Source organism: Kryptolebias marmoratus, linkage group LG3 (assembly GCF_001649575.2).
Source record: "Kryptolebias marmoratus isolate JLee-2015 linkage group LG3, ASM164957v2, whole genome shotgun sequence".
In the NCBI taxonomy this organism is placed as follows: domain Eukaryota; kingdom Metazoa; phylum Chordata; class Actinopteri; order Cyprinodontiformes; family Rivulidae; genus Kryptolebias; species Kryptolebias marmoratus.
The window spans coordinates 20274298-20294661 of NC_051432.1; the positions used below are offsets into that span (position 1 = coordinate 20274298).

Sequence of the window (20364 nt, forward strand, 5' to 3'; positions counted from 1 at the left end):
TAGAAAAAAAAGGGTAATCTGCTCTATTTATACACTCAAAGTGGCTGAGTTGCAGAACAGCAGCTCATCGTAACAACTTTAGGTGAGAGCCCGGTTAAAGTCCCTGCAGTCGTACCTGTACCTGCGGCTGCAGTCCAGGCATGCTGATGATCTGGGGCGTCTGCTGCAGCTGCAGCTGGGAGGCTCCCCCCTGAGCTTTGACCTGCAGCGAAGTGGGAGACTGGATGGGCAAATGGGCCTGCGTCTGCGTGGGTAACTGGTCCTGAGGAGTAGCCGATGGCAGGGCGCTGGCAGCGGACAGCGGGGATGCCCCTGCCTGGACCGGAGCAACGGTCTGCTGCCCAGGCTGGGTCGGGGTTTTGTTGGGGGTGGAGGTGGACTGGCTGGAAGCTGTAGTGGCTGGACAAAGATTAGGCGAAGGGAAATGTCAGGAAACTACCAAGAACATTTAAACTATGGTTGCTCTAAATGTTGGAAAAATTCAAATAAATAAATAAAATTTAAAATTCGTCTTTTCTCCCTTACCTGTGCTTGATGCGGGCGTAGCTGCGGAGGCTAGCGGGGTGAAGAGGAAGCGTTGCACCTGGCCGTTGGGCAGTGCTGCCTGCATGAGCTGTTGGCCGGGTCCTGGAATGATGGTGACGCCGTGAGGTATAAGCTGCAGCTGGCCGGTGGTCTGACCCTGGCCTTGAACCATCACAGTCAGAGCCTGAGCAGAACCACCAACACCAGCCTGTCGGTCCGAACCAGCCTGCTGCTTCTGTCCGAAAAGGAGCACAGACAAAAGGCTTGTCAGTCACAGCTGAAGTGCCTCAGAAAGTTTGATCAGATCCTCTGACGTTCTAATCCTTTTTTTTTCTTTCTCATTAAATCTCACATCTCATAACTGATGCACATATACTAAATATAATATTACATACCCCAATGACCTTTATAAAAGATTTCTTCAATCAATATTCCCTAAATATCGGGGTAACAAGCACCATTTTGAGCTTCTCCATCACCAACCTGAGTGAGCTGTGTCAGCTGGGCCATGGTGAGTTTAACCTGGCCTTGGCCTGGTGTCCGCGGGGCGCCGGGCGCCGTTTGGCCCGCTGCCTGTCCTGCCGCGTTGGGGCTGGCCACTCCCTGACCAGTTCCTGTGGCGACAGAGCTGGCAGCAGATATTGCCGTGGAAACTGGCTGGCCCCGGATGATCTGTGTCACTACTTGTTGTCCGCCCTGACCTGTGGGAGAAAAATAAGACAAAATTAGAAACCAGGCAGCTGCCGTGCGCACACGGTGGGTGATTTTTCCACTGATAACAAGGCTGTCGTATCTTTATGCACAAACTCACACAGAGAAATTGTGTCTTACAGAAAGAAAATGAAACAGACTATCAAATATACAAACACTGTTTATTTATTTTTACACAGTATTTGTTGAACTAAGCAATCCGAAATGAATATCAAAACACAATAAGGGTTTACTACCTTGCTGGACAACGAGGGGCGTTCGAAGAATCGTCTTTCCAACAGCTCCCGTCTGCTGGATTGGGGTTCGGATCATTGTCATTCCTGGACGAATCTGACCAGTACCTGACAGAACCTGGAGGATATTTTCATAAAAGAAAATAAAGACGAATGTTTAAAAGGCACCAAGTGCTTTTCAAGTTGTCAGAGTTAATAAATAAAAGGACTATTTAGATTAAGAATTATATAAAAAAATCATTTGCTTAGAAAACAAACAGTTATGGCTATCATCATCTTTGATGTCTAAATAGAAGAGGTGTATCGGTTCACCCGAGGTATGAAGGTGACAGTTCAGTGCAACAAGGAAAAAAAAAACAAACGCCAAATGCTACTATTTTATTTTTAAGAAACAGACTAAAACTCTCCCAGAAGCAGAGACAAATAAACAAACCACCCTTGTTAGTAGGAAGGGTCTAAGTCATGTACAGTAATGCAGGACATGAAAGGTATCCAGAATGGCATCTCTTAAGAAATTATTATTATCTAAAAAATAAAATACAACAAAGACCAAGGACCAATTGACCTAGAATTCATCAAGAATAAAAAGCAACAGAGAACTGAAAAAGATCTTCAAACCTAAAAATAAAAAAACAAACAAAAATAAGTGAAACACTCAAACTTCTCAGCAGGCTGAGTGCTGGTGTGAGAAAATGATGCTTGATATCAGGGATTCTGAATAAATCTACTAATGGCTTTCCACAGTACTTTTCAAAGCATTGTTTACGTGACACATTTGCTTGCCATACATGGACCTCTCGCCTCCCTCCTCTGCAGCTGTCTGCGATCAGTGGCACCGTGAAGCAGATTTGAATTAAACATGCAGGTCTTTGCTCCTGCATGTCATTTTGAACCAGCCACGTTTTGTCTGGTGCAGAGTGTTTAAACAGCATCTTTCTCAGCTGCTTTCTTGTCGCGGCTGTTAGCAAAATGCGGGTAAATAAAATGCAGTGACTGGCGTTTTCTGCATCAGTACCTGTCCGAAATGTTTGTACCGAACCGTCACAGCATGGATACATGCAATGTTACACCCCTATTGAATGCAAATGTTATTATTTTAATACATTTATACTGAAAATGTGTAAAGAGAGAGCATGCACAAGCTGCACAATAATTTGAAAATGTGTTAGTGGTATTTGGTTTACAAAACTCAAAAGGACCAAAAGCAGTAATGTGAACACAATGAAAGTACCAACAAAAACAGAAAAACAAAAACAAAGGTTTTGACTCTAAAAACCCGGAGTTGTACCTGCTGTTGGGAGCCGGGAGTATTGGGCTTGATATTAAGCATGGTAGTGCGTGGCTGGAATGTTGTGAAGGTTTGGGAACCACCTGCTGTACTGGACGGGATGATGCCCAACACTTTCTGCTGAACCACACCTGCAGGAAAAAGGGGGGGACCAGAAAGACACCTGGATGTTCAACTCGAACTATGACAGAATTAAAGACAAATATTAGTGAAAAGCATCTGAAGCCTAAATTAGTCAAGAATAAATCAAAACTGGGTAACAGTTCGATGAGAGAACATGAACTTATCAATGAAAACTGCTTGAAACCTATTTTTCCACCAAATATGGGTTACATTTACACGTCTGCCACAAGAAACCTAAATATCAAAAGCACACTTATTTACACACAGAAACACTAAATATTCAAAGAGCTGTAATACAATTACAGACGCTACAAGCAAGTAGTTGTTCAGATGTTCTGTCAAAACCCGACTCCATCAGTTATTTGTAGGCGTCTCACTCTGCTGAAGGGCCAGCGTTAAATCACAGTATTTGTAAATATTAGTTGAGCAGGTAAAAGAAAACTCTTCAAAGGCCGACTGAAAGCTTAGTTGGGTTTCCCCCAACATGCCTGAACTCCCACATAAATTATGCATGAATTGCCATTCTACATCTTAATGCTTGAATCTGACAAAGAGGGCATTTCAGATTCGCTCTCTGCCTTCGTGAGCTCACGTGAAACTGATGAAGGAGCTGGAAACCACCAGTGTGATTTTTTTTTTTTCTTTCTACCTCCTTTCTGAGGTCCTGCGGCCGTAACCAAGCAGGTATACCTATACATCAAGGGCTTCCCCTCTTCAAACGGAGATGTTAAGCCCGCTTGTAAGGCCAGAGAGTTGCTGCTCTGGTCACACATCAAACACACTTTTCTATGAACTGGTTGTTTGAAAAGCTCGAGGAGTCGGGGGTTTTAGTGAGTGGAGAGGTATGCTTTTATTGAAAAGGATGGAGAGAGGGGGGAAATAGAGAGAGAGACCTACTATAGAGGGCTACCTGTCTGGGAAGCAGACCTCAGGGTAAACTTGTTTTCCTACCTAACTTCCTTAAGCCATTCCAAAACAAACAGAGCACCAAGCAGTCATGCTGGATAAATACACACGTCTATTAAATGGTTACACTCCACCTGAACTTAGATTCTCCTTCATGGTGACTTCAGAAGAAAGAAAAATAACTTCCTTTGTATCCCAGGTTTAGTATGGCCCTCTTTATTTATTGATTGCAGCTTTCTCTTGAAATAATTTAAAATCTGTGTTATATCCTAACCCCTAACCACATACTTACATCTTGTTAAAAAAATTAAGATTTCCTGTTCATTTCTTGACGTTTTCTAAACTCAAACGAAGTTAAACTGACGTTAGCGGCAGTAGAAAACGGCCCACACAGCTTCCACGTGATAAATTACATTAAATAAGTGTTGAGCAACATTTTTCCTCCAGTAATTTCACAAGCTGTCCTTTAAACAAACCCTTTGTCTATTCAAGCTAAATAATGTGCATGTAAGTTCAAACAGGTTAAAGAATATATGGTTGAAACACAACCATAATAAAGCTGCAGCATCTGTGAGACTGACTGAAATTATGTGTTGAATGGAGTCTGTATCCTTAAATCAGAGTACCAAAGTTTTCTAATTTGTTGGGTTTTTAGACGGGCTAAAAAAAAAAAAACACATTTACTTTGAGAAAGTGGCAATAAAGTGCAAAAGGAATGCCTAAATGTGCCAAATGTGTGGACTTTTAAAATAACTAACTAAAGCTATGCCAAGTCATGTGTATGTGTGTATTTCTGGCACACCTAATTGCTTTCAGTGGCTTTTAGGTAACGAGCCGGACCTAACGAGACCTCACCGACACGTCTTAAACATCTCAGGTGTGGGCCTGAAGCGATGCAAGCAAAACAAAAGTACACGCATCCTGAGATGCTTATGGAAAGAAAGAAATATCCACACAGACTAAATGCAACTTGTATCCTCCGTCTCTCTTTGAGGTGTGCCTAATAAATCCGGTCATACCTCCTTGCGTCGATGGCACGTTAACCGTGACGATCTTGCTGTTGGCAGGTAGCGGCAGCTTGGTGGTCACCACCTTTCCACTGGCCGAAGTTCCTGTTATGTGTAATGTGTGTCCACCAGATGTGGCTACGGTGGTCTCTGCACCTGCTCCTAATAAGGTGAGCAAACACACAGAGTAATGAAATATATTGTTACCACTGTGAATCCGATGCGGTCACGATTAAGTTTCCAATTAAAACCATCGTGGAACACAACAGTGTGTACAAAACATTTTAAAATGACCTGAGACGGTTTGTTAGGTCAGCCCTTCCCTGATTTACCTTGTGAGCTTTGACCCTGTTTGACCCAGGTGGCAAACGACTGCTGGAAGTTTTTGTTCTGCTGGAATGTGACGGGGGTGCCCATCTTGGTGGACAACACCACTTTGGCGCTGGGGGTGCCCTGGCCTGAAATGGAGCCGACGATGACCTTCGGCGTGGCGGCAGGCGTTGCAGCAGCTCCTGCTGGTGTAGCTGTGACTGACCCTGATTTCTGCTCGAGACGTTTCTGAGACGAAAAAGAGTTTCATCAGCACAGAAACACAGAATGACACAGACTTCAAAGAAAAGTTAACACATTAATTATCAACTACTATAAACACAATTACTTATCTTTTTAAAATGAATTTCAGCAGAAAAACATTAATTCCACCCACAAACGTTCAGCTCAAATTAATCTAGAGCTCATTTATGTAATTTGTAAAAAAATCAACACATATCAGCTGAAAAAACAAACAAACTTACTTTTGCCTGCTCTGCTGCCTGAGCTTTCTCTTTCTCCACCCTGGAAAATGAACAAAAAACACGTAATATTTGCAAAACATCAGAAAACTTTAAAATCGGTTTTAATTTGTATGTAAAGAAAGCTATTTTCAGGTCATCTAAAGCAACGATTCCCAAAGTTGGGGTCAGGACCCCAACGTGGGTCACCCAACACCAAGTAGGGGTGCTTAGATAATCTCCAGATATAAACTTACCATCAAAATCCTAGTTTTTATGATATATTTGCACCATAATTGTTACAGAGACCCTTATTTAACAGGGTCAGTAGCATTTCTGGATATTTAAACAGCCAACAGATGGGCTCACACACTTTTGTCACTAATATTTTATGGGTCGGAAGCTGAAATGTTTGGGAACCACAGATCTAAAGTACCCAATTCAGACATTTCCAGAATGAAATTTAAATGAATTTGAGCATCGTTATGAAGCTGCTTTAAGAAAGACTTTAGCAAATATAAGTTTGACACGAGGAGGTGATTTATCACGAGCAGAGACAGAGAATCACACTTCTGTGGATATTTTTTTACTCTCAGTGTCTCCTGTTTAACTCCTGTTTCCCTCAGGGGATCAATAAATTATCTTTCTATTTGACACTTTTCTGTTCATTAACTGCTCGAACATTAACACCAAAGCAGGTGTGAGGTTGTCGCACACACTTCCCTGAGACCCACTGACCTTTCTGAGAAGGCTCGTATCTCCCAAAGGTCCAGCTCCTCTTCGGGAACCCAAGTCTCTATCACCACCGGGCCCGTCTGTTTGGCGGGCTCGGGCTTCTTGGGGCGCAAGGCACTGGAGCGCAGACCTTTCCTCTGAGGAGTGTGCGTTTCTGAGATATTTAGACGAGTGGGCGGGAAAGTGAACTGATGAGAACAGGTTTACATAAACAATCATCCGTAGCTGCTTTTATATTACACAACCTCCAGCAGACGCTTTCCAGTGGAGCAATGAAATACATCTTCATTTAGGACTGAAGAAAATGCTTAACTGCATTTTTACCTTTCGGAGTCTCAGGAACCCCCAGGGGGCAGATGATTTTCCGGATGCAATATTCGGAGCGAATGCCATAGGGTCCCACATCCCGCCGCTTTATGATCTCGGTGGTGGTGATTTCAGTATCTGACGTTTCTGTAGCAATGAGTGGGGATAGGGCTGGGTTGGTACGGTGATGAGAAGGAAAGCCCGGAAAAAAAAAAAAATGGAGGAGATGCACTCCAACTTATGAAACGTGACACCCAAATGAGACTGGGAATAATCATTTTGTTCTGCATTAATCTCTGAGTCAAAACAGGGACAAGGATAAAAATTAAAGTATATACTGGAACAAAACAAGTTTAAAAAGCTTTCTTCTCTTTTTGCCACATTGCGAAGACACTAATGTGTCAGTTTTTAACATTATATGATGCAATTTATAAATCAAAATCCAGCATCTTTATGACTTTGTTTCTTTTTCCTCCAGCAGGAACAACATTTTTATTGTATGCTTTGGAGGGGTGGAGTTCTACCTGTTCGCGTCGTGCCAACAGCAGCAGACGGTTTCACGGCCATGTCGTCCCATCGCAGACAAGCCCACAAAAGCCTCAGCATGAGGCTCACGCCAGCCAGAGACTTCACCGTCTGCAGCCGGTACCTGGAGGAAGTATTAGTCATAAATAGGAGCAGGTAAACATTTCCAGATCTCCAAATTACTAATGTAATGGTTTCTGCTCTTCGCCAGCGTAGAAATGACTCCCTTTGGAGTTACAGAAAACAAACTGGAGCACAATCATGGAACAGGAAGAGGTAGCTCAAAACAGACTGAGGTTGTTGGCCAAGTTGTTCTGTCCCTACGTGACCATTTCCAGGAAACCAACAGAAAAAAAGCTGCTTTAATTTTGAAATAAATCACTTTATGCTTTGGTCTGGGTGTGGGAACAATATCTTTGCTCGCTAAAAAAGAAAATGAAACAACCTTTATTTCACAAAGTTCATGTGGTCATTTTTAAATTTACAGTGACTGGAGGTCATGTCAGTGAATACTTTCTAAAAGAAGGCACATATATATCTTGTCTGCGTCGTTAAAAACGGGAATGCTTTTCCGACAATGAATTTGGCCCCGAAACACGATCATTTAGCACATCTTGAACATCTAAAAAAAAAAAAAAGGTTTATTGTTGAGCTGCGAGCGCGAGTTGGTAGATATTCACTTTCCCATGAATAACCACAGACGGAAAAATATGAACAGGCTGCAGGGCTTGGTCAGTACACAAAGTGAACATCGTGACACCTCGCCGACCACCGAATGATTCATGTCTGCTGCGGGACTCTGAGGTCTGGTCAAAATAACCAGAAGTCCCTGTGTGACACCAGCCTGGGAGCTGCAGCATCACTCTGGGCCAAAGCCACAAATGGCAGAGCAGAGGGAGAAGACAAATTATAAATTAACACAGGATGTGTTGCTGTGACAAAAACAGGAGAGGATTAAAAGCTGAATGACAAAGAAAAAAATATAACAAATGTTGCTCTTAAGACAATGTAGGACGATTAAATGTTCTACATACAGAAACTAAATGTAGTTAAAGAGGGACATATTGTATATTGGAGAACTCCTGTGGTAAAAAGAAATTTTGTCTCTGAGAAAACAGCCTCAATTCTCAGCTGAATGTATTTCCCACTGCATTATGTTTTCAGTCATTATTTTTTAAACACGAGACATCTTGCCAGAACTAAAACCAAAGATGGTTTCTAATTATGGACAAATCCTGGTTTTACCATCATGCTTTAATTTCTTTTTCCACCAGGACACACTTCTGCTGACTGTTTTTTTTCTGCTCCAAAATGTCATAAAATCACAATATGTCTATTACAAATATTAGCTCTTGATTGATCAATTATAAAACAAAGGCACAAGTAAATTAATCTTCATTTAAAAGCACCAAGAAATCATTTTTATTAGGCCATTAAACACTGATTTAGACTTATCCCAAAATCCCAAAACCAACTTGAAATGTTTAAAAATTTATCCAGAAATTTGAAAGTTATCCATTAAAATATTGTACATCCAACTTTGTCTAAACCTTACCCTTTATATGACATGAAGGGGATGTTTTCAGTATTTTGAATGGCTCGACACGCCACAAGAAAAGTACAACAAATAATGTTCAAACAGAGAACATGAGACATGTGAAACAGGACTGGGAATTTACCTCCACGTGATGCCGAATGTGGGTCTGGGTGAAGGGTACGGCCAGATGTCCTGGGCAGGTTTGGCATTGTAACTAAACACGGGAACCTCCCGGAACCCGCCTCGCCTCGCCAGCACTTTCAGGTCGTCATGGGGCAGCACGAAGATACTCCTCCGGACGCTCTTGGTGACAAACTTGCGGTACGAAGGAAGAGCCGAGTCGGAGCGCATTTTCTTTGTGCGGGAGAATTTGAGGAGCCGCACGCGGCCCTTCGTCGACGAAGAGTCTTCCTGGCTCACAGCGATAGAAGATACGGTGGTTTTACCACCAGTGTCAGTTCTTGACTCGGAAATGCATGCCGACTGAGTTGTTTTCTGCTCCTGCATCACCACTTCGCTCTGGCTGTCTTCTGACTGATCGTCGAGTCCGGAGGAAGACATTTTGGTCACTGTTGTTTTGGTCATGGTGGAAAGGGTAGACACTGTGCTGCTCTCCGTCGTCACCACAGATTTCGCAGAGCCTCCGGAGGCTTTCAGCGGCCCCTTGGGTATCCCCATCTCAGTGGAGACAACTGTTGTGGTGGAGGTGGAGGTTGTGGTTACCTGGGTAATGATGGTCTTGAACTGTTCTGTTGACCCACTGTTACTATTTTCCTCTGCAAAGTCGTCGCTCAGACTGGACTCCTCTGCTGAAGGAACAGGAGAGGGAGGCATTCTTATGATCTTGACCACAGCCGTGGGTTTGGTGCTCTTGTTCTGCAGAAGGCTCAGAGTATTAGCTCCCACCGGGTCCATGTTGTTTTCAAGCCTCGTCATCTTAAGCGGAGGTTTGTAATCCTGGTCTGACATCGTTACCCGTTCCTCGACCATAGAGTCCAAACATGGATCTTTGTCTTTAATCACTACTCTGTTATTTATGGGGGTCAAATCGCCATTTACTAAAGGCTTTTGCTGGCTGCAGTCTTTCAGTGAGACAGACAGTTTCTGCTCCTCAACTTTACCAATGCTGTTCAACTTGGGCCTGTCCGTGAGCACACCGTTATTTAAGCTCATTACAGAGTTGCTCACTATGCTTTCACTCCCCAAACCATCATTACCATTTACCTGAGGCAGAGGAGAAACTGGCTTGGAAGTGCCGTCTGATACAGTTCCGTTGTGTCCAATGCTCTGCATACTGTCTTGGTTCTCCTCTGGCCCCAAGCCATTCTCCTCCGTGCCAGAAAGCGCAGAGCTTACACCTTCTGGATTTTGCTCCGTGGGCTTCGAATGAGATGTGTTTGGACTGTTTTTTTGGTCAAAAATACTACAAAGCGTCCTTACAGAGTCAGACCCTGCATTTTCAGTGTGTTCAGCCTTGGTTACATTTGATGCAACGCAGGCTGCTTGTTGCTCGAAGGAGCTCTGAATCCCCCCAGCTTCTGTCTCTTTCACATCACCCTCTTGTCCCGAACTTTCTGCACTGGTTTCCTTTGGCCCCGTAGTCCTTTCCTCCGTTTCTTGGTGCACGAAGGGGGTTTGATTTAGCAGTGAATCTGAATTTTCACCTGTACCTGTGTTGCAATCGTCTTTGGGAGTTGAGTCTGAAACCGGGGAGGGAGGGGCGTTGGAGAGCTCAGCTGCACTCTCTCCTTCTTCTCTCAGAGATTTCTCCTCCACCTTCACAGCTTCCACCAGTGTGCACTGAGTCTGAGTGAGAGCGTGAGGCCGGAGCGGCGACCGCGGCCGAACCGGGGTGCTCAAAGCGGGGGCTGTATAGGATGAAACTGGCGCAGACACCAGTGGTTTGGACGCAGAAAGCTGCTGTCTTTGCCTCTCTTCAATCATATGCTGCTTGACTCTGCGCTCCAGCAGGCTGTCCAGCTTGCAGGTCTTCACCTTCTTCTTGTAGGCGACCCGGGTAAGGAAGCCCTTGCTGACATCAACGACATCGTAGTTGAAAGGTCGCTGAGAGCCATCTATTGCCTCCGCCTTAAGGAGAACCTTATTCTCTTGAATATTGGACACTAGAGAGAAAATGAATATAGATTTTGACTCACATTAATGTGGAATTAGAACAATTAATATACAAATCTACAAATGTTCACTTAAAGGAAAGTAATCCCTTCTATATTATTGTCCTTTTTAAGTTTTTAACATTGTATTCAGTAATATTTATAGTAATTTGAAGGTAATCTTATACCTTGCTTTTCTTCTGATGACGTCTTTTTGAGATCCACTTCCATATTTGCAGGAGACTCATCTGCAGACGGCTCTTTCTTGGTCTCCTTATCATCCAGTTCTTCTTTCTGCGTTTCCTCCGTCTTCACCGTGGACTCCGCCTCTTTAGCAAGCGGCTTGGGGAGACATGTGGAGTTTTGATCTTTTGCTTCACTGCTTAAGGCAGCACTGTCCTGAGTTCCTGCTGCAATTATACTGGGCCGTCGGCTCAAGTCCAGCAGAGAACATTTCTTGCCCAGTTTAGCAGCTTTAGAGAAACAGGAGTAGAGTAAAATGTTATTTTAAGAACTGTTTATTAAAAAAAAACACAAGTACATAAATAATTTAGCAGCACAATCCGTATGTTACTGAATGATGAAACCTTTGAAATCATTAGTAGGACTTGAAAGATGACAAATCACAAAACGGAAAAAGAAAAAGAAAAACCTGTCCTGTCTTTGGCTGCTGTCAAAATGACTGAAAGCTTTTTAAAGTTTGGACATTCCTGACAATAATTTGATTTCCTCTTCAAAAAACCTAATATCCTAAATAACTCTGACAACTAAAGACATCAATAGAGAATTTTCAGCCAGCCAACACCAACAATATTATCATTACGAGAACTGAATGAGTTATATATTTATTTATTTTGTTCTGAATTGCTAAAAAGAATAGGAAGAAGGAAGGAAAAAAAAAACATTTTATATGGTCAAAGACTTTTGTTCTAGACCTTCCAGTTCTTTGCGGTAGTTGGTGTTGGTGTTGCCAGGAAGCTTGGGCACAAAGTGCGGCACGTAGGTCTTACTGATCCAACTCCAGCCTCCATAACCTGTAACACGATACTCCTCCCCTTTCTGCTTCCACACCTTTATACAGGACAAGACGTGCGGAAAAAGAAGAACACGGAAAAAAATAAGAAGGTCTAACACTTTGATGTAGAATATAAACAAAACTCTTGATTTAAATCCCCCCATGCTTTAAGAAAACACCTAAATGTTCAGATTACTAAGATAAATGACTCTCGGCAGTGGACAGTATCAAAAAGCTGTGATTCATTTTCAAGTAATCTCAGTTTTATTGTAGATATAATGAATTATTACTACCTCCATCTTATTACCTATTATGATTAAACAAAGTTACAGATGTTGGCTTATTATTAATCTGATTTTACGTCCATCAGCATTAGATGTGAGAATCTAAACATGCTCAGCTGTAAATGTATTACTTTAAAAGCAGGCATATTAAAAGTCTGCGTGGTTTAAAAGGATTGTTGAACCTACCTGGTGCTTGATTGGAAAGGTGTATTTGACCCAGGTTGCCTGTTGCATTGTCTCCTCATCTTCCAGCTTCTTCTCTCTCTTCTTCACTTTCTCTTTCTCTTCACGCTCCATCGATGTCATGCGGTTTAACCTAAAAACATTTTTTTTTTTAAATTCTCATTATTGGGGGAAATCTAAAATGGTCTAAAACATCAAATAATAACTGATGAAATGTTTATGAGCGAAAGACAAAAACACGAGTGGGTACTGGAGGATGATCTGTGAAAATTTCTCGTCATCGTTTGCTGCAAACAAACTTCTTGGGGAAAGTGAGCAAACACTTAGATGAGACCACAGAGCCTCAATAATGATCTGTCGCTGCTGCTGTTTTCATTTGCTCTTAAAACAGCCAAAATAAACCAAACTTGCAGTCTTTTCAAACAAGTTTTTTTTTTCATTGCTTGCTTTGATGGTTAAAATTCGCGCGCACACACACACACACACACAAACCCTTATTCTAACCTTGTGAAATCCTGGACAATCACCTCTTTAGAAAGGCCTTGAGGTGCTGAAGCATTCGTAGTGGCAGAGGTGGGTGGTGCTGGGCTGCTTGTGGACCTGCAGTCCAAATATTTTGCCTGACATCTAGGGTGGGCTTTCCGAGCCGATTTGGTTGTGATCGTCCCTTCCCCTCTAAACTGAGCGCACATTCTTATGGATCTGCACTGAATGCCTGCTTAGGTCAAAAGTATCTGAATGTTTTATATTTAAACTGTCAAATGAGTGCCATAGAAGGAGGATGGAACTTGATTAATCTAGAAGTTTATCTAATTTGGGGATATTTTTGTGTAGATAACTAACATGCATAATCATCAGAGTGGTAATTTCTTTTTTTTTTGGTCAAAACACTGTTTACCACTTTTTAAAAGTGAAGATCGACACACATACAGTTTGCATACAGTACACACCCACCCATGCCCACCGTGTGCAGTATTCATCTACCTCGTATGACCCAGTGAGTCTTTCCAGACAGGCAGCAGAGCCACAGGTTTGATGGCACACTCCAGGATGGCCAAAGCCAGAGCAAACTCTCTGGCCTTACTGCACATCTGAACGGCTTTGATCCAGTTGGTCCTACAAACAAATATATATAAATAGATATTTAGACTATATTTACACAGTTTTTAAAGCTGTTCAGTTCTCTGTTCTCGTTCTACCTGTGTGAGGCCCAGTTAGGGTGCATGAACGGTGCTGGAACATTGTTCTCGAGCTGGATGATGGTGAGTCTCAGTGTGGAGATGGTCAGAACCTTAGAGCCGTGAATAGACCCGTTCCACTTGAACTCTCCCGCTGTCGTCATACAGAACTTGTGGGAGAGATGTCGCCTCTTGTCGTGGTCCTAGAAAAAGAGAAGAAATGTGGATTTCAGCCAAAAATCAGGTCTAAAAATGAAAGGTTGTTCCTTTATACTATATAACTGGTTAAGAACTGCTACACGTAGAAGTTCAAGCCTGTCAGACATGTTTGAATGATTTCTGAGGTTAAAAATCATTTGTTCATCTACTTGGACGTCTTGGCGAAAATGATAAAACAAACCTTAGAGAAAAGGTAAAAGCCTTGAGCGGTCTCTCAGCTACTGAGCAACAATACAGGGTACATTTTGTGATTTGATTAAGAGACAATTATTGAGAAAAATGAAACCAGCTACTTGCCTCTCGGTGCTGGTGCTTGTTGAGGGCCAAGAGATTGGAGCTGAACTGGTTGTGGTAGACGCGGTACTTGCCCTCCTGACCAAGCTTGAAGTACTGGCTGAGGGTCCCCTTCATCACCACCTCCTTGCTGCTGCGTGTGCTGACCCGGGTGATGTCGCCTTGTGCATTGACTACCAGCACCTACAGAAATAATCAAATAAATCTGAACTCCGTACTGAATGACGACTGAATAAGACCTTGATAACTCTATAATTATTACTTTGTGGTCATTCATTCATATGCTTTCAATTTTTATGGCGAGCCGGTTAGGCTCTATGATGTGTTGTTTTTTTGAGGAGAATAATATTTTTTAATCCTCACCTCTTTGCCCTCCTTGAAGCCCCTGTTGGCTTCGTGAACAGCAGCTGCAACCTGTTGATTTTTCAGCTGACTCAGCTTGCTGTCTGGATTCCTCAGTCGGGTCACCATGCGAGTGGCCGAAGACCTTTTACTGCTGAGATTTGTCGTTTCCCCACTGGTCGAGTCTTTGCTGTCCCCTGAAAGGGCAGTGATCGGTTCAGTCAAACGACAAAGAGCATAAAAGTTTGGTCTGATTTTTTTTTAACAGAGATGGAAAACCAAAAAGGACCTGCGTCATCGAGGCTTGCCAGAGACGACTGAGAGGACCTGTCTGCTAAGTCTGGGGGTTCGGGGACCCTGGGTGGGACACCGGTTCCTAAACTGCTGTTACTATTCTCCTCAGAGGGATGGCTCAGGGTGGGGACGCCATCTCCACAAACGGGGACGGAAACTGACGATGGGTTTTCTGCCAAACATTCAGAAAATGAGCATCAACGCTACAGTCCATTAGATGCAGAAGGTTTGCATGTTTTATCAGTGCTGGTTTTACTTTCTTGAGTTAGAAAAGCAAGTTGTTGTTTTTTTCAGAATTGCTTTAACCAGTAAGTTACTGAGCACAGAGTAAAATCACTGAATTATAAAACCACACAAAAAGTAATCAACAAAAAGTAAAAACTGGTGCTTGACGAAGAAAAATAACTGTGTAAATAAAAATAATATGGCTGTAGCTCCCCCTGCTGATAAGTCTCAAGTAATGCATGACCAAATAGGGTAAATCACTTTACAGCAAATATATGCAAAAAAACCCAACAAACTTGTGCACATTTGCTCCCACTGAACACAAAACTAAACGAAAAAAATCTAACATTTTTAAAGAAACATAAATTAGGAATCTTTATTTTGAAAGCTATAGCTAAGAAGAAAATTATCCGATCGAAGACGCTCACAAGCAGCCACAGAAATGCTTTTTGTTGGTGAATGTTGTTGTTCTGAGCCCAGTTTTGGCTCTGCAGATTGTTGAATGATTACAAATTTGTTAAACAAGACGAGCTTTGCAGCTATTTAGAGGAAGATGGAGTGATAATTAACACTTTTAAGGGCACAGGAGCTGTAAAGGCTCCAAGGCTGATGCCAAATTTCCAGAAATAACAATTAGATACAACAGATGGAATAGGAGCCGCATGCAAAAAAAAAAGAAAAAAAAAAGAGAAAAGGAAAACGCAAATGAAATTTGTTGAAATACAGCAGATTAATCCTTGTTTGGTAAACTCACAGGCTGTGGCAGTAAAAAGCTGATAAGGTGTAATTTTACTAGTAAACGTACCTTCGGTTTTGTTGGACGCCTCCACGCTGGAACATCCTTCTGACCGAACCTCTACAGAGGAAGTTACGGGCTTTGGAGCCACGGTGGCCAGACCGGAGCTTACAGTAGAGGTTTGCGTTGGAAAAGAGGCTGGTGGAGGTACGGGTCTGTCTGGGATGCTGTTGCCTTCCTGGCCAGCTGGGGATGCTTCACCGACTGCAAAACAGCAGCATCAGTGGGAATGTTGAACGTAATCCATGAATGAGTTTGGAGAAAATAAAGAATCTCTGAATGTATCTTAACTTCTATGGTCATTCTTATAATTGCTTCTTTTATAACATCATCCTGTTCATTTACCTCAAGGCTCAAAAACATTACTTTATGCTAATACATTTTGTAAGAATATATTTCTTTTTAAATATAAGCATAATTGCCTCTACTTTTGACACAATCCGGTTTTTCCTGTGCGACCCCTTCTTTAGTTCCTGGTTCTTCCTTGATCTGATCTTTGACCCCTCCATCCTGCTGTCCCTCGTTCTTCAGGTTGGCCTCCTCGTCTTCCTTCCCTAGTTCTCCCTCCTTCTTCTCCTTCTCCAGCCGTGCTCGCTGAGCCTCCTCAGCAGCTCGTCTCTTCACCTCCTCCAGCTCTTCCTCCTTTTTAGCGCGCAGTCGCTCCAGGATCTCCTCTGAATGCGAAACGAGTGAAGGAAAAACAAAGAAAACAAAAAAAAAACCCAACACTTTAGTTAACCCGTTTTGTTTCGTGAAATTTTTAGGAAAAAGAACACTAAAATAAGAGCAAATGAGACAAATCGGCTTTTATTGTTGAGTCAAACATAACTGAGTGTTGCTAAACCTCATTGTTTCATATGTTCTGTATATGAATGAATGAATGAATGAATGAATGGATGGATGGTTGTGTTCGACATCATGCTGAGTAATTTGTGTTCCCTTTGCTTTCTTCCAAATAGGAAGATTTTCATCTGGCATAACGAGCAGCTCAGTATGCCAAAAAGAAGGCAATTTGCTTTATTACTAAACACAGAAAAAACAGCTTATTGTTACATCTTTTCTCTTTTTATTATTATAGTAAAATTATTCTGTTTTTCATAGAAAACAGCAAAAAACAAATACTGATTTGCAAATTCAGAGGAAGATCTCCTAACAAATGCCAAGTCACTATGTCCTAAACTTGTGTGAAAAGTGTATAAAGAAGAGATTTTTAATTGATAATTAATTCAAAGCCTCAGCCACCTAAAGTTTGCTTTTAGTCTTTTGGGGATTTTAATTCATTTTTATGAGTTGCTGACAAAAATCAGGAAAGGCTCAACAATCCACAAAGTAATCCACTTTTTTTTGTCAACTTAAACATTTGCCTATCTTTGTTGTTGTTTAACTGAGATTGCTAAAGACATCTTTATTTACTTCTAATGATGTAAGATAGTGAGTAATGTTGAGAACAAAAGAAAAATAAACACTGAAATGAAATAATAATCTTCCAGGTTTAAAACACTGTTTGTATTGTCTGCTTTAGAGGGAATTCTGCTTTCAAAAAGCACCTTTAACATATCTACACACATCTGATGCTTGTTAAAGTGCTAGTTTCCACTCGTGCTGTGGCTTCATCGAGTTACCACTGCATAAAACAACACTGCGTAAACTCCAGTGTTATTTTCCTAAACATAATCGTTACGATCAGTCGCTTCAAAGGAAACCACACACTATAAGAATGATGTGCTGATGATTTGTACAATACACAAGGTTTTGGTGATTGTGCATGCAGAACAGGAAAGATGAGAGGCTGAAGCATCAAGTGGAGGAACTGGGTAAGATTGAAACCAGAATAAGGTTTCATAGAAGCCAAGCCGATTCCTATGGCGAGCCCAGCTATGAGGGGTGGCATTCAGGACTGCTGGCAAGAAAGCAAGCAGAAGTGTGCGAGATGAAAAACCAGAAGGGAACGAAACAAAAATCTCTTGGATTAAACAGATCCCTGTCCACCCTGTCAGCAATAATTAAACTCAATCACAGAAGCGGCTCAGATTCCCGGGATCTATAAAAGAAATAAATAAATAAAGAGTTCTTTACCGTTGGCAGCAGTGAGGAAACACTTGTTGCTGCCACGAGCCTTGTTGGTTAGATCCTCGGTGATATCCATGTGAGAGTGCACCTCATCTCTTATCTCCTCGAGCGCTGCGTAAAGGTCGGCCTCCCAGAACTCCTTATCCACGCGATCTATCAGCTCTGCTAGCTGGACCTGGGAGAGAAGGGAGCTTATGAAGCTTTTAACAAATACAGGCCATCTCCACGCAGTTATCCCGATGTTATAACAAGCTCACTGGATCAAAAACTACTATTAAAAGAAAAAAAAAAACTCCTTACCTTGGTGCTGTAGTACCAGATGGTTTTATCCTCCTGCTCACCTTCCTCTTCACTGCGGGTGACAAAAAACATTAAGGGAAGGGCAAACAAAAGTCTAAGAAGAGCATCGAAAACTGGAAAATTCTTCTTCTACGTCTGCTCTGTAAATGCTGCGGTACAGTTGTATGTAATCTATTTATTAGTTTATTGTTTTTACTTCCTTATTATTTTCATTTTAACGTCAGACTTTGGAAGCTCCTAAGCGGTCAAAAAGTGAGGACTTGTTCTTGAGGCTAAACACTGAGAAAACCTGAGTGTTGCATATTATGCAGCATAACACCACTGGATGCCACAACAGTACTACTTAGTTCACGTTGGCTGAGGCCGCTCTGACAGGTTTCTGCATCTGTATTTTAGAGCTACAGACATTTAAGTAAAGCAGAAGCAAAAAAAAAAAAGTGCAACGCATTAAAAGAACAACGCTTCTGGAAAACATCTTGTAAGTCATTAGACTCTTGTCATGTAGAATATGAAATGTAGTTATAATTACAAAGGGAGATAAGCTGATCCTCACTTTGAATTGGGCTTCACTGTTGGGTTAAATTGCCGTTGTTTTAATAATAAAAGTATAAGTTAAGCTACGAAGACAAAAGCAAACAGACAAAAACTACAACTTAAGATATTTTGATAAATATTTTTAAACAATCCCTTCTTTGTTGTGTAAAAGAAAGCATCACATCTTCAGGTGACAATAAATAAGAAACAAATCAAAGTGCAGGACATAATCACCCTGTGTCTGAAAAAACAGGGTCCATGTTCCCATTTAACTGTCAAGCAAGTCTGAGGTGAGATTTTAAAAGATTTTCCGTTTACTAGTTTGAAGAATATGGTCTGAGCCGCAAAGTGCCACAGTAAATAGACAGGCAGCATGTTTACTATTTTAACACTTGTCACCTAACTAAACTTATTTTAAGATCAGTCACATCCACCATAAGGCAGCAGCATCATCCCCAGGCAAGTCTGCCATAGATGGTCAGAAACAAAAAAGGACTTCTGCTTAAATTTAAGTAGGAGGTCATAATGCTATGGCTGATCAGTGTAGGTGTGCACCATGCAGAAAAGGTAGCACAGGTTCAGAAACTTCTGCAGTGTGCCAGTAACACACTTGTCACTGCAGACTGCAGATAAACTGTTTAAATCCTGGACGCTTTATTTATATCCACGTCACTCTGAATTCAACCACAAATTGAGATAAAGTCTCTGCAATAATCATGTTTAGAGCCAATGTTTCAACCCTTCACACCCAAATAAAACAGATAGAGATGTGCTAACAACATGTGGCAATGCACTGTCAAAAGTTTGTTCTTTTATAATCTAATGACCACAAAGTGCAACATCTCTTGTTTTTGTAGCATCTGCAGAGCATCCATGACATTATGTTGTGTTATGGTAAAAAAAAACTGAGTTGACAAAAAGTCCAAGTTGGATGGATAAATGGCAAAAATTATATGACACCCTGAGAATAATCCAGAAAAGAGAAATCACCTAACATAAAGATTAACTGGGACATTTATAAGTCTTTACTAAGTTGTCTCTGAACGCTCACACATTCATTAAAGGCTATCAAATGAGTACAATTTAGCATCACAAGTCTGAACAGCAATTTCCCGATAATAAATAATCTCAGGGTCTAGTACGTGCATCAATTTTCTTCAACTTCAGTTTCCTCTGAAACGCCTCACTTTTAGAAACAATTTGGAAAGAATAGATTCAAGATGTCGAAATGATCCAGAGCTCCATAAAATTCCACATCACAGTACTGTGATAAGCTTGCCAAAGATGGTGAATCTTGTCTGATATAAAACTATTTTGTTAACTGTCACACTTTACACATATGACAATGAAAATCAGAGGCAACAAAGATGGATTTCCGCTGAAATCTATTTATAAAAAAAAAAATCGATGCACCTGTTTTTCACCAAGAGACGCTGGTGTTTCGTAGCAGCAGCTCCAGGCCGGACAACTTTTTGTTTGGCACAGTCCACAGCACAAAACTTTGAAGCCTGAGGCCATATAACAGTAGTGTCTATTCAGCAGGCTTCCTTAAGGCCATGCACACGCACACACACACACTCATTCAATCACACAAGCTTTTTCTTTACACGTTAGTTGTGAGCAGACAGCTTCTTAAGGGGGACTGAAAATCTGCTTTGAGCCAATAAAGTGAGCAAAACACAACCAAACTCAAAAGTGAGAGAGAAAAACCTCAAGCCACATACAGTAATTTAATAAATCTTATTTTTTTTAAGTGATCTCTACTTCTTCACGGTTTATACAGCAAGGCTAACTGCTGCTGCTGACCCAGCACCCATGCCATCTGTGACTGCTCGGTACCAACGTGAGAACAT

The 20364-nt window shown here is 41.6% G+C and overlaps 1 protein-coding gene across 5 annotated transcripts in view; it reads right to left on the reverse strand.

Moving 5' to 3' along the window:
- Positions 1-20364, reverse strand: part of LOC108247225 (nucleosome-remodeling factor subunit BPTF) — a 36819-nt gene that overhangs the window by 12731 nt on the left and 3724 nt on the right. For 2 of the 5 annotated variants that reach the window (XM_017435186.3, XM_017435189.3), the window contains exons 3-26: positions 17978-18029; positions 17684-17852; positions 16030-16281; positions 15617-15811; positions 14582-14758; positions 14314-14489; positions 13954-14133; positions 13459-13640; positions 13244-13375; positions 12263-12392; positions 11713-11848; positions 10966-11250; positions 8809-10789; positions 7129-7253; positions 6623-6775; positions 6302-6452; positions 5588-5627; positions 5126-5351; positions 4806-4955; positions 2758-2888; positions 1473-1587; positions 1009-1226; positions 526-760; positions 116-399 (exon numbers count right to left, since the gene is read on the reverse strand). In XM_017435186.3, the coding sequence (XP_017290675.1) occupies positions 116-399; positions 526-760; positions 1009-1226; positions 1473-1587; positions 2758-2888; positions 4806-4955; positions 5126-5351; positions 5588-5627; positions 6302-6452; positions 6623-6775; positions 7129-7253; positions 8809-10789; positions 10966-11250; positions 11713-11848; positions 12263-12392; positions 13244-13375; positions 13459-13640; positions 13954-14133; positions 14314-14489; positions 14582-14758; positions 15617-15811; positions 16030-16281; positions 17684-17852; positions 17978-18029 (5875 nt within the window). The remainder of the gene's footprint in view (positions 1-115; positions 400-525; positions 761-1008; positions 1227-1472; positions 1588-2757; positions 2889-4805; positions 4956-5125; positions 5352-5587; positions 5628-6301; positions 6453-6622; positions 6776-7128; positions 7254-8808; positions 10790-10965; positions 11251-11712; positions 11849-12262; positions 12393-13243; positions 13376-13458; positions 13641-13953; positions 14134-14313; positions 14490-14581; positions 14759-15616; positions 15812-16029; positions 16282-17683; positions 17853-17977; positions 18030-20364) is intronic. The other 3 variants (XM_017435187.3, XM_017435188.3, XM_025010332.2) reach the window with 3 other exon arrangements.